The sequence below is a fragment of the Lutjanus erythropterus genome, chromosome 1 (assembly GCF_056507025.1).
Source record: "Lutjanus erythropterus isolate fLutEry1 chromosome 1, fLutEry1.hap2, whole genome shotgun sequence".
Taxonomy (NCBI): domain Eukaryota; kingdom Metazoa; phylum Chordata; class Actinopteri; order Lutjaniformes; family Lutjanidae; genus Lutjanus; species Lutjanus erythropterus.
The window spans coordinates 44,984,027-44,997,707 of record NC_139317.1 but is presented as its reverse complement, the minus strand read 5'-3'; the positions used below and the strand labels follow the sequence as shown (position 1 = coordinate 44,997,707).

General features: G+C 39.4%; 1 protein-coding gene across 1 annotated transcript in view; it reads right to left on the bottom strand.

Annotated features, from left to right (window-relative positions):
- Positions 1-9,935, bottom strand: part of minar1 (membrane integral NOTCH2 associated receptor 1) — a 69,672-nt gene extending 59,737 nt beyond the window's left edge. Inside the window, exons 1-3 of the mRNA XM_084722207.1 lie at positions 9,583-9,935; positions 6,569-7,469; positions 2,123-3,592 (exon numbers count right to left, since the gene is read on the bottom strand). Of these exons, the coding sequence (XP_084578333.1) occupies positions 2,123-3,592; positions 6,569-7,408 (2,310 nt within the window). The 5' untranslated portion in view covers positions 7,409-7,469; positions 9,583-9,935. The remainder of the gene's footprint in view (positions 1-2,122; positions 3,593-6,568; positions 7,470-9,582) is intronic.
- Between the last annotated feature and the right edge of the window lie 3,746 nt (positions 9,936-13,681).

Below are 13,681 nucleotides of genomic sequence, written 5' to 3'. Positions count from 1 at the left end.
TTGGGTCCCCCAAATAAATAAAAGACTATGGAATTTAAGATTTATATCTGCAGTACACCTTTTATAAAGCATTTAAAATGAGCGCATTGTCTGTTAATGCCATATAAATGCACTTATGTTGTCTCATTTAGGCAAAAATGTCCTGTGTTGTTTTCCTGATAAGAGGGCATAATATCAATGAGATTGATGGTTCACTCAGCCTAAGTGAATTTATCTCTCAGTGCTAAACTTTTAACATGTGTATATGTTTTTGATAAACTGTTAAAATAATATAGGGTGATGTGGAAATGCCAGCAGAAAGGAAGTTAAGTATTGCACGAATGAACACTGAGGCTTATTTTGACTTGTTATTTTTTTTTTATATAAAAGTGGGTCTCCAGGAAAAAGGTTTGGGAAATGCTGCAGGAAAATGCTGCACTGTAGAGCCCAGCTGGCAGAAACGAGGGCAGCCCTGCAACACCCACAGACAAAACACAGTTCTGAAAGGATGAGAATTGAATCAGCTTCATTTTAGACCTTCCTCACAGCAGCCACATTTATATGAAGGTAGCAGGCTAAACACAGGTGTTACCAGTGATACTAATTAAGTGAAGCAGAGCCTTTCAAGTGAGCCAACAGGCACAACAACAGCACCCCGACTCTGTTTGACCAAAATGGAACAGAACCTTAATTGGTATCATTGAGAACACCTGTGTTTACACTATTTCATGTCTAAATGGCTGCTGTGAGAAATGTCTATATTGATTCACTGAAATGTGCCCAGATCTGCTCGGATACAAGTCGTGAGGATCAGCTCAGGGCCTCTCAGCTGTGACTCAACTGAAGCATGTCATCTTTATACCGACAGAGCCAACTGACAGCCAAACAATGGAATAAATCCCTGAAAACGTCATGTCTGAACTCATTGCAGGCATCCAGTGATCAAATAATGTTCTATTTGTTTTAACTCAGTATCACCACCCAGACAGACAGAGGAGTGAGTGTTAAGCAGGATTTCATGATTTCACTGACCCCAGCTCAGCATAATCCATGTTCCAATCTATTTAAAATTAGGATGATTAATGCTGACATCTTAAATGGTCAACCTACTGCCTTAGAGACTTACCTGGCCCCACATTATTGCAGATTGTATTGCTTAAAGGAATAGTTCAGATTTTTCTGAAGTGAAGAGTGTATTATTGACAGTAGATGGTGGTTGCAGGTCTCCCACTTTGGAGAAGCAACAGGAGTGCTGGTGTAGGATGTTAAGCAATGTACTGCTGTGGACAGGGTCAGCTAAACGTATTTCAGCCTCCTAAAAAATCAATATCAGTTTAAGTGTATGCTATATTTAGAATATTTTCACCACTTTAACTTGACAGCCTGTTCTGATAAGACACTGCTGTCTCTGAAGCCACCACATTCAAACAAAATTTTTACCTCACAGAACATGGGAGTTGCTGGTCTACCACTACCTCGATCTCTTAGTTTGTGTTATTGTGTAAGTTCAGTTTATCCAAACTAACCCTTTAAATCAACAAACCTGGACAGTAACACAAACAATCTAACTGATGGGGGCAGCGGTAGACCAGCAACTCTCATATTGCTTTTATAATGGCTGTTTCCTGTCAGAAAAACCTGTCCAAACGCAAATTAAGTGGTGAAAATATTCTAACCATAGCATACACTTACACTCATATTATTTTTTTTAGATGGGCCTTCTTTAAATGGTTAACCTTAAGTTAAGTTTTGTTGCTGACTCTGTCCACACCATGCTTGTATTCCTCCTATCCAAACTTGAGGGTGAGCCAACCAGCATAGGTAATAGACTGACTAAGGATAATTACCTCATACAGCCCCACTTCAACTAATCCAAACTATCCCCAAACTAAAATTCTGTGCTATGAAATTAATTTGTGACTTCCCTGTAAAATAATTGGATATTATCTACAACATTAAATGCAGCACTATGTGCAACAGTGTCCTGTGTTCTCCTGTCCCATTGTGTCTTTGTCTATATTTGATGCCTCTGTGATGTTCTGCATCTGTTCTTTTTAATTATTCCATGTTCTGAATCCATAATTTATGTTCTACTTAATGCTGCTCTTTAATGTATAAGTGACTTTAATATGAGTGTCTATACCTCTTTGGCTTTCCGATGTCTGTCCTTGCTGTCTCTGTCCTTGTCCTTGCCTTCATCTGCAGGGTGGCAGGAGTAGGACACTGTCCTCCAGTCCCGCGGGGAGTTGGTAATGCTGGACACCTTTGACTCAGTGGCACTGTTCTCCTCGTTGAGCGAGCGGGACGACCTCCTAGTGAACATGCTCTTCTTCAGAGCTTTGACCCTGAGGCTGTCGCTGTTACTCCCGTCGGAGCAGCACCACTCCCCCGCTGAGCCGTTGTCCATTTTGACATTGTGTCCGGTGGTGTGGCACTGGAAAACGCGAGGTGAGAGGGCGGTGTCGGTGTGCACGTGAGGGAGGGGCTGCGGCTTGTCAGGGGTGGTGTTGGACCCTGACGCGGACGCAGTTTCCCCATGTCGCCCATTGGCCTCGGGCTCCTGGATCTTCTCGTCCAGCTTATTGAGTTTGGACAGCACCTGGGAGATCTCGCTGCGGACGCCAGACAGAGACTCCAGCTTCTTCTCGATCTCACCGATCCTCATCACCAGCTTGCACACGCTTGATTTGAGCTCGTCGTCTGTGTTCTCCAGCGAGTGGAACAGACGGTCCAGCTTGGACTTGGCTAGCTTGACTGTGTTGCGCTCAGGGGAGCTGTCACCTTCAGACTTCAGCGTTACCTGAGAGAGAGACCCGTTGCTGTTGTAGCACGATGGCTGAATGACTCCCAGAGAGTCACAAACACTCATATCGTCCAGAAAACGGAAAATGTCACTTATATCATCACTAATGATCTCGGAGTCCTCGTCGGAGTGTTTGAAGGGGTGTCTTTCACGGTATTCCTTCACCTTTTTCTGCTCAGCCTGCTCCGTTTGAGTCCCAACGCTAGAGGAGCTGTCCACTCCCTGAAAGGATGGACTGTTCATACTTTTGTCCCGAAATCTTTTGGCTGCTTCCCTTTTGTCCATACCTGCAGGCCCGCTTGCCATCAGTGCTATGTCCTTTGATTTTAGTCCGTTAGTCTTCTTTGCAAAGCCAGACGGAGAAGCCACCACTTTTTCCTTCGGGCTCTGGAAATGCTGCTCGTTGTCCGTGCTGATGATGCTAATATTGCGATGGTGGTTTTCTTTGAGCGGTTTGCTGTTCAGAAACGACCTCTCGAAGTCCGGAGGGCCCTCCTCCGTGTTCAGACTGAGGCTCTTCACCTGCCAAGGCGGGTGCTTCCCCGCCCTGTTGCTGTGCTTCCTGCTGTTGCTGCTGACGCACTCGGACACCGTGGTTGGGCCAAAGTACGTGGACGCCTGCAGGTCGTCCAGGCTCTCGTGCTTCACCCTCCGTCTGTCCTGCAGGGGGGAGTTGAGCGTGGGCTCAAAGTAGGGGTTACTGTAGGGCAGTTCGAAGCTGTGGTTGAAGAAGGTGGCGGGCTTGTGCAGCTCCCTCCGGTGGTAGGCGTCAGCAGCCTTACTGCTCTGCTTGCACTCATTGGTGATGACCTACAACAGCGACCCAGACAAGGACGGAGGAGGCTTTAAAACACACTGACACAGTAAAGACAGCAGAGACAGCACAGCAGAGACAGGAATCATAACAATGGAGAATTCCGAAATGTCACAAAACTGTGGAGGCCTCCAGGGGTTTTATGTTAGAATAAAAATGCATATTGAAAGAACTGATCCACTGTAAAGGGAATAAATATCTGAAGAAGCACTCAGTCAAGTTGTGTTCATGGGAACAATAAGACTTCTATTATGGATCTTTGACCTTCAGAATTAAACGGGTCTGAGGCTAGTGTTAAAGAGGCAGTTCACCCCCAAATCAAATACACATTTCCCCCTGCTATTGCTATTCGAATTGCAGAGTTTTAGAGATATAAGCCGCAGAGATGTCCGCCTTCTCTCAAATATAGCAGGACTAGATGACAGCTTGTGGTGCTCACAGCTTCCAAAAAATACATCTGAAAAATTCAAAACCAGTGTCTCTTTCCAAAAACCATGACCTGGTTACTGAAGATAATCCACAGTGGTAGCAGTTTCATGCAGTGGAACCTACTGGAACCACTTTAGAATCTACTGGAACTACTTTCTTTACACTAGAAAGAAAGTAGTTCCAACATGAAACTGGGAAAAAAATATATGGATTTTTGATTTTGGGGGTGAGCTGTCCCTTTAAGATTTGCAATTTGGTATTTATACTCATTAATCAAAAGCAGGAATTAATTACCCATGTGAGGAAAATAGAACAGACTCCTGTGTGCTGTACACAGACGAGTCATCAGCCAATAAGAGCTGAGTATAAATTAGACACTGTGAGTCCTACTTTACTGTTAATGCATAATTTATAGTGTGTGAGAATAATATACAAGTTAGGGTATGTATTTTGTATATTATATTGTGTATTATATATAATACACTGTACTTGTTTTCCATCTCCTACATAAATAATATGTAATATTCTGTATTTTCACCATTTTCTGCAGTGATGAAAAGCACATTTACTCAAGTATTGTACTTCACATTGTTGATTTATATGTTGATCATTTTCTCCACAAAAAAAAAATTGTTTCTCAAAACCCATGTTGAAGCCTTCAAATGTTGTATTCAGTTTACTGTCACTAATGAAACCAGAAAATATTCACATTTAAGATGCTGAAATCTGAGAATCTGGACTTTTTTTCTTTTTAAAAATGACTCAAAATAATTAGTCAATCATACAAATAGTTGAGGATTAATTTAATAGTTGACAACTAATCAATTAATCGACAAATTGGTGCAGCTCTACTTGAATTTTCCATTTTATTTGACTTTATACATTTACTTTAATTCATTTCAGAGGGAAATACTGTACTTTATACTCCACTACAATTATCTAACAGCTGTAGATGATAGTTAATTTAAAAATCTGGCTATTCCTGATTCATTATTCTTCTTTTCCTATCATATCTCTGCTGCTGTGAGACTTAAATTTCCCTACAAGGATTAAATAAAGAGCTACCTACGTACCTATAAAGTGCATTAAAATGCTGCTTACGTTACCGTATCGCATCAATGTTAATCTGCCACTAATTTAATATTTAAACATTACGTATGGGGTCATTCAGCATAAAGAGAACTTTTTTTTTTTTTACACTTAAAGTTCATTTACATCACATAAAACGGTGTGTTGCAGATGAATGATGATGAAGCCTTTTTATTCTGATGCCAGATGTACATTCCTGCAGCCTCACTGCAAAAATTTCCTCCAACCTGTGTTCTCTCTTTGGCACGGATTACTAAAGTGAGCACATTACACCATATGTTACCTGGCACTAGACGCAGTTCCAAGCTGTGCTCAATTTGCTCCACCTGAATTATGCATCAACATATCAGTCAACAAACCGACAAAAAACGAACTTCTCAAAGTATTTGTCAACTCAAAGTCTTTTGTATTTGTTGCACTTTGGTGCACTTAAGTTTATGTTGACATTTTCAGCAAGATGTTTGTTGTTATGACTGGGATTTGTTAGAAAAGAAACGATTATTATTCATGGTTTGACATATAAAATCTGGCCAGGCAACAATTCACCTCATGTCTTCAAATGAAGTGAAATACAGCATCACATGTACGCTACAGATATTTCTAATTCCTGTCAGCTATGGTGTACTAGTCAAACAAATAATACAAATAATGCATGCAACATAGTTACAAATAGTGCAAATAGTATAGTACAAATAATGCTGAAAATAGTCAATTAAAAACTAATCAATGACTATTTTAATAATCAATAAAGTATAAAGTTATCTATCAAGCAGAAATGACAGATATTTGTTGATTACAGTTTTGCAAACATACATTAAAAGAGGCATTTTGGCTTTCTAATTTTGCAAATTGAATACTTTTGAGCTTTTTTCGACTGTCAGTCATAAAATATGGTTCCTGAAAAAATGATGCATGGCTGCATGAGATAAACTAAATGATTAATTAATAATATAAAAGATGAGCGGTAAACTTAGAAACTATATTCCTAGAATATGGATTAGGGCTGCAACTAACCATTAATTTCATTATGGATTAAGCTGTCCATTATTTTCTTGATTAATTCATTCCCAAAGCCCAATGTGACGTCCTCAGATGTCTTGTTTTGTCCACAACCTAAAGATATTCAATTTAATGTAACAGAGAAGTAAAGAAACCAGAAAATATTCTCATTTTAGAGGCTGAAATGACATTTCTATGCAAAAATGACTAGTTGGCAAAGAATTTAATAGTCGATTGATAATTGATTGCAGCTCTGATCTGGACTTATTTCTCTTACAGTCTACAAAATAGTCTAATGTCATTGTTACAACAACACTGTCATGTCACTCTGCAATACAAGAAGAGAATTTTTGCTCATCCGTTCCAAATCCCAGCATCAGCAGAGCCACATTAACACAGAATCAGAGCAGCTCTCCCTCTCTTTCATCCTTCAACAGCATCTTAAACGCACCAACCTGCGGTGAGAAGGCCACGAAGTTGTGGAAGTCCTCCTTGAAGACGTTCCTCTTCTGGATGCAGGGGTGGACAGAGAAGGGCTCTGGGTGGCTGATGTGACGCAGAGACTCCTGGTCAGTGGTGGATTCGCTGTCGATGTCCATGGGAAAGTAGGTGCTCTGCATCTCGCAGGGCGGAGAGGGCGGGCTGCCGCTGGAGTACTGGGGCAGGTGGTGCAGTTTGTCCAGAGAGGCGGCTCTACACTTCAGGTCCTTGCTGACGCCCAGGAGGAAGTTTGGGTCTGAGGCAGGGATGAACTGCTGGCAGTTGTTGCACTCAGATGATTTAGGACCGGGAGGGGCGCTCTGAGCCCCTGGGTGCTGTTGGGGGCGGTGGTGGTGATGATGGTGGTGATGGTGTCCATCCCTGGGGTGATCCATGTGCTCATACCCACCCCCCATGCCCTGGAACTTGTAGGCGTCGTTGTCCGACCTGCACAGCTCCAGAGACTGGTTCCTGTGGAACTTCCCTCTGTGCTGGACGGGCAGCTTGTCTTTGGCGATCCCTCCGTTCATCTGGATCAGGTTGAACATGGTGACAATGTCCGCCGCCACCATGAGCTTCTTGGACTGTGGGTCCTCCATGGAGCAGCGCATCTTATCTTTGAAGAGGGTGGCGGGGAAGGCGGGATCCAGACAGGCCGTGTAGAAAAGCAGGCTGCGGAGCTTGGCCAAGTGCACCAGGTCAAAGCGGGCGCACAGGGACTTACACAGGTCCTGGTAGGACATGGTGTTGTGCTTGGTGTCCAGCTCCTCCAGGATCCGCACCAGGAACAGAGAGTACTCTGGGAGGGGGTCCATGGCTGCTGGAGGACAGGATCAGGACTATAGAGACGGTCCTACCTCAGGAGAAGATCTGCACCTGAAACACCACAACACACATCCAAATGTTCATTTAATGAGACAAATAAAGCAGCATTCTACTGGAATACTTGAATATTTATATATTATATATATTACATCATGTGATCTAATATTGTCTCTATCATTACTTGCACTGATATCAGTTTTTACATAATTTACATTTGTGTGTATGTGTATACACTATATATTTATCACTATATTAGTAATATTACAGTGTTACTATATATTATATTATACCAGACCGATATATCAGGAAGCCGATATTGGATTCTCACAGTTATATTGGTCTACATCAGTATCTGCATATATGCGCCAATTTCAATTTTTTTGACAGAACATGATGAATATTAATATTATTTTATTTTTCTTATTTACATGTTTTATATGCAGCATTTTGTTTATATTTGATCTCCTTTCTTAATTTAGGTTTAATATATTGATATTTTGTGTTCTATTTTGGCTTTTTAGAAAGGCACAGTTATTAATAATTAGTAAAAATACCAGTGAAAGTTAACTGTTTCAGTTCCCTGATGTCATTTTTGGACAATAAAGTTTATTGTTGACTGAACTGAAAAATATATTGCCTTCATTTACATATCTTTGTCACAAGTGTTTGATAACCTCCTTTTAGTGATCACTGCAATATTGGCCGATAATTTAATATGCATGTATTTCTACAACCCCAAAAATCCAGTATCAGTAGGGCTCTAATTACCCTACTATATAATTATATTAGGATATATATAATTATATATAACTACTTTTGTTATTGTGTTAGTGATGCACAATATGTTTTTTTAAAGGCAATATGATAACTGTTAATTACCTTCTTGTAGCCAGCACAAATACAATAAGTGATTGATTGATTGACATTTTTGTCCATTAAAAAGAAGCTTGTATAACCTGTAGTTTCTGCACACCTGAGAGTAAGACAGGCTCAGATGTAGCGAACAAAGATGGATTGTTAACTGATCATTTAACATTCCAGCTCTGACCGAACCAAATCTAGCTGACATCAGTATGACAGCAAATACAAAGAACAGTTCTGACTCTTCAAATGTTCAAGTTAGTTTTTCTAGTAAAGTTCATCAAAAAAAACTTCACTAACATACTTTGGATTTTCTAGAACATTTTGCCAAAGAATTCAAATTGAGCACTTTGACATGATCTGTCAGATCAGATATAAATATGACATATTTAGAGGGTAATGTACACAATTAATAATTTAGACCGATATTGCTGTGAAAGGCCAATATTTATTGTGCAATCGCTATTATTATTAATTATTAGTTTGCTCTTTGTACACCAGAATTCTTCATCTGCACCTTATCTATTTGTTAACTGTGTATTTTTCCTGTGTATTTGGACCGATACTGTGTGTTGTTGTCTAGAGTCTGACTGATATATCAGTCAGCTGATATTATTGGCCAATATTTGGCCTGTCACAGCTCAGTCAATATCAGTATCAGCATGTTCTTGATATGCACCAATATGATTTTTTTATATAATGCAAATTGCTCTTTTTTTTAACCTTCATATTTTAGTATTTATATGCAGCATTTCAGGAGTTAAAGTTGATTGTTTCAGTGTTGTAGGGTCATTTTTGTACCAAAAAGCCACCATTACATACCTTTGTTACAAGTGTTTGGTAACCAATATTGATCGAAAGATCTATATCCAAAGTTTTGTATTCCTCGGTGTTAGTATTGGGATCTGCCCCACAAATTAAGTATCGGTCAAGCTCCAATTTTGTCTTTGTATTTTATTGTATTTTAATGTGTCTGGCTGCTGTGATCATTTAATTTCAATCCAGGGATTATCTAGTTATCTATCTATGTAAAATCAGAGATGCTCAGTGACAGAGCAGGAGGAGGCCATCACCCTGAAGACAAATTCTAAGACACACTTTGCTGATTGTGTGACACAGGACGAGGACTGTAATGGACATTAAAGCAGTCTAATTGATCAGCTCCTCCTCACAGGACAGTTCACACTGAGCCTCCTGCATTCCGACAGTCCAGCAGCTGCAGAGAGCAGAGCAGGGCGCGCTCACATCCAGCCACATCCAGGCTCATTCTATCAGTAGTATTTGCGGACCGTCTGTCACTCACCCTGAGTTGTTGGAGAATCATCTGATGAGCAGCTCGCTGCAGCACAGCACGTCTCTGTCTCACCACAGAGACAACAGAAGGGACAATGCACTGAGGAGCATCATCTGCTCTGAAACCGCAGCATCAGCATCCAAACCCGGCTGCACAAAGACAAACTAACCCCTCAGTGATCCGTCAGTCTACAGGAGAAAAGATGAAAAATCAACCCAGACGCACAGTACATCCTCACATGCACGCGCACAGGTGAATGCTGCTGATGAAATAACATTCACTGTGGTGTCCAGCATGGATCTGTGTCCCCGGTGTGTCTCTGCAGGTTGGACCGTCTCCATTGTCCGATGTGTCCCTCCTGCCTGTCACAGCGGTGCGGCTGTGCTGGAGGAGCTGTCCGGAGATTGGAAATACATGCTGTGCTGCTGAAAACCAACAGTGTCAAGTTAGAAAGAATAGACACTTACACTACCGGTTTCCGCTTTCAAATTAAGAGTCTGACAACGTGTAATTACAGTTTCGTATTTCTTCAGTTGCATTTTATTTATTTTCATTTTCGTTTTTAAAGTTTGTTTATGATTCAGTTTAGTTTCTGTTGGTGTCCAGATTGGGTTTGCTGGTTTCAGTTTAGTTTTTATTATTTTAAATGTTTACTTTTAATTTACTTTTCCTTAGTTTCAGTATTAGTTTTAGTTTTTTCATCATAATATTTTTTGTCAGTGGCAAGACATAAGAAGTTCAGAATGGGTATTACAATACAAACACAACACTGTGAAGGCAGTTGATTCACTCCTCTGTATATTTTTATTTGATTTTAATTTTGTTAAATATCATTTCAGTTAATTTCTATTTTTATCTATATTTCAGTTCAGTTTTTTCACACTTAGTTTTAGTTTTTAAGTTTTAAATAACTATAATAACCTTGTCAGAGTTATATTATTAGACTATATACTATTGTACTGGATTTATTTATGAATAAGTAAATGAATTAATTTGTTCCTGGTCCAAATGATTGTGTAGTCAAACAATGCATCACATCTTGATACAATTTATAAATAATATTAATCTGTAACCATAGTATAATTATACACAATTACCATAGTTGTCATTTTAAAAAATAAATATTTGCCTGAGATTAAGTGGAATAGACATATAAAGTAGTATCCTCTAAAACTGAAATATTAAAGTACAGTACAAGTAACTCAATTGTAAAAGAAAAGTAAAGTACTTTGATAAATATATTCACTGGAAGTTACTTTCCAGCATTGCAGTTAAACAAGTGTCTTCTAGTCTTACTTCTCCTTTAATTGTCACCTTGTATTTGAATCTGTGAAAATAAATAAATAAGTCAGTGGTTCTCAAACTGTCTATGTAAGAGAAATAATAATAAAAAAAGGACTTTGCAGACCTTCATTTCACTAAAATTCAGCTTGGATCTATGATGATTGATTAAAAACATGGGGTCTGGGGCATGAACTGTTGTAGGCTTCTAAAGTGGGGCGTGACTAAATAAATTAGAGAACCACTAAGTGAGGTAAATCTACTGCATATAAAAAAATACAAATAAAAAAATCTAAATGTTTAATGTCTTTAAAACAGAGAGTTATTAAAGAGTTTTAACTGGTCAGACTGCCTTTAACATCACCTGCAAACACCAAGTAAATGTCTGGACAAAGCTGAAAAATACATTGAACATTACTATTACTATTACTATTACTAATTTTTATTTATTTAATCAAGTAAACTGAGACTAAACGATTTTACCATGATAAGATTTCAAGAAAGACCCAAGTAAATAAAAATGTTTATCTAGCTATATTAGTTCTAAAGAAATAAACACTTCTCAATTAAATATTACATGTTTTATTTCATGATGTACATTGTGTCACCCAGTGCTCGATCATTTTTTAGTCATTGTGGGTTTGTGCTTTTATTGTGAAGGAAAAGCGCCTTACTTCCGGTCACAGCCTTACTTACTTCTATGTGATCGATGCAGTTCTTTGTTTCCACTTAGAATGACGTAACTACACCTTCACCGGACAATTAAGTAATGTCAGCTGCCCCTGTGCCCCGCTCACACTCACTCTGTTATTTAACATGAGCTGTGTCCTGTCGTGTCTCTGCAGATCCCGCTCACACCCTGCAGGATCTGACAGCACTCTGCGGCCGGTGCAGGGGCTGAGAGGTGGGCTTCACACACCTCAAGGGTCCTCCAGAGCAGTGGCTCTTAAATAAGGGGCTGTGGCACTCTGTTAGAGCTGAGGTTCTTAACTTTTTCTCAGCCTATATATATAACAAACTGATTTTTTTTTTGTGAAAATAAACAAATAAAGAAATATTGTTTTTATCATGATAATGATAATTTTTACCAGACCCCCCTGACTTAGTGCTATGGACCCCTGATAGTCCTTGAACCGCTATTTGATGTATGTAAGTCTTCTCCTGCCAGTCAAGTATGCATCACCCACACTTCACCCATTAATGGCTGAGAGTGGAGACGTGGAGGAGATGAAGGTGGTGCTAAAAGCTCCTCGAGCTCTCCACTTCAGCCACGTCGACAGAATCAGCGGTCAGCACAGTTCAGTCCCTCGGGGCTCCGTGTCCTAACACATGCAGCTCAGGGGAATTGGAAAATCTACAGAGCCCTGTAGGTGTGAGTGTGCTTGTCTGTTTGATAAAGAGGAGATCTGTCCAGGACGTACCCTGAGTCTAACCTAGTGCATGCTGGGAGAGGTTTTAGCTGTACCACAGTCTTGTACAGGAGAAGCAGGTTTGAGAAATGGATGGATAGATAGATTGATGGATGGCTTCTTGTGGTTCTGTAAGGACTTTTCATGCAAAATGGCTTAAAGTTTAAATTTATTATGAACTTTAGAGAGTGCAGTTGAGAAAACTATCTCACCACAAGGTTAATAACTGTTCTGAAGCTTTTGATCATGTCACATACTTGAATCTATTCCATGTTTTCAAGCTGAAATGGGTGCAAGAAGATGAATATAATGTTAAGACATGCCTCTGGCCTTGAGCTTCAGAAAAATCAGATCAGGTTAAGTCAACACTAAACCTTTTAAAGCACTGATGTTATAGCCAAATAATAACTGAATAGCAGAAAAGATTCCCCTAGTACTTCTTCTTCTACAGATAGAGATTTGAACTTGTTTCCTTTACTGATAGTCCCACCAACTGCCCACAAAGAAACAAAGAGTGTAAGCATTTGAGTATAACGAGGGAGAAGTCCACGTATGGAGGATGTGATATAGATAGATGGCTTAAACAAACACGGGACATGGAAGAGAGGAGAGGGGGTCATGTCTCATGTAAAAACCACGAAGTTATTAAAAGTTTGAAGGTGCATAACATGACCATTTTATAAAGAAACCCACTTGAGGTGTGGTAACAAAATGTCAGTATGCGATCAGCTGGAATGACAATGGGTTGGTGATCGAAACACAAACTATGAAACCATTAATCAAACCAATAACTAACAACAGTTAAGGTCAGAAAACTTTATAATACTTACTAGTGTTACCTTAGTTACCTAGTGTTTAGTTCAAAATATCCATATAAACAGTTTGAAGTAAACTAAAGCTGCCTGTGCTCTCTGGGGAAAATATTACACCAAACTCCCTTTAAGAAATTGGATAATTTAACAATTTCTTATGTGTCTGTGAAAACACATAACTCTACTATTACACAATAAAAGACGTTATATATCGACAGTCTTCTTATCGATTCGGCATCAATGCAATCCATAAAGACAAACTGTATTTCCATAAAAAAAAAAAAAAAACTTCACAGTTTCCATTTTGTCACCTCAACTCACTGCCAGCCTCTGTAGGGAAGCTGTGCTATTTTAGTGACCATGGGGATGAGAGATAAGCCATTTAAAAACAATTAGATTTCTCACTAAAATAAGTGCTAGTGGATGAAATACACACCGAATTAAACGCTGGCTCAGAACACTGTTAATTCACCATCTATCGTGCGTGTGATTGATTTTTTTTTTTTTTTTTAAATTGTTACCAAAGTAACTATCTGGTTTGTTGCTTCCTGTTTGGTGAGTGCACCTACCCTCTAATAATATTAAACAAATTATTGGGTAAATGTT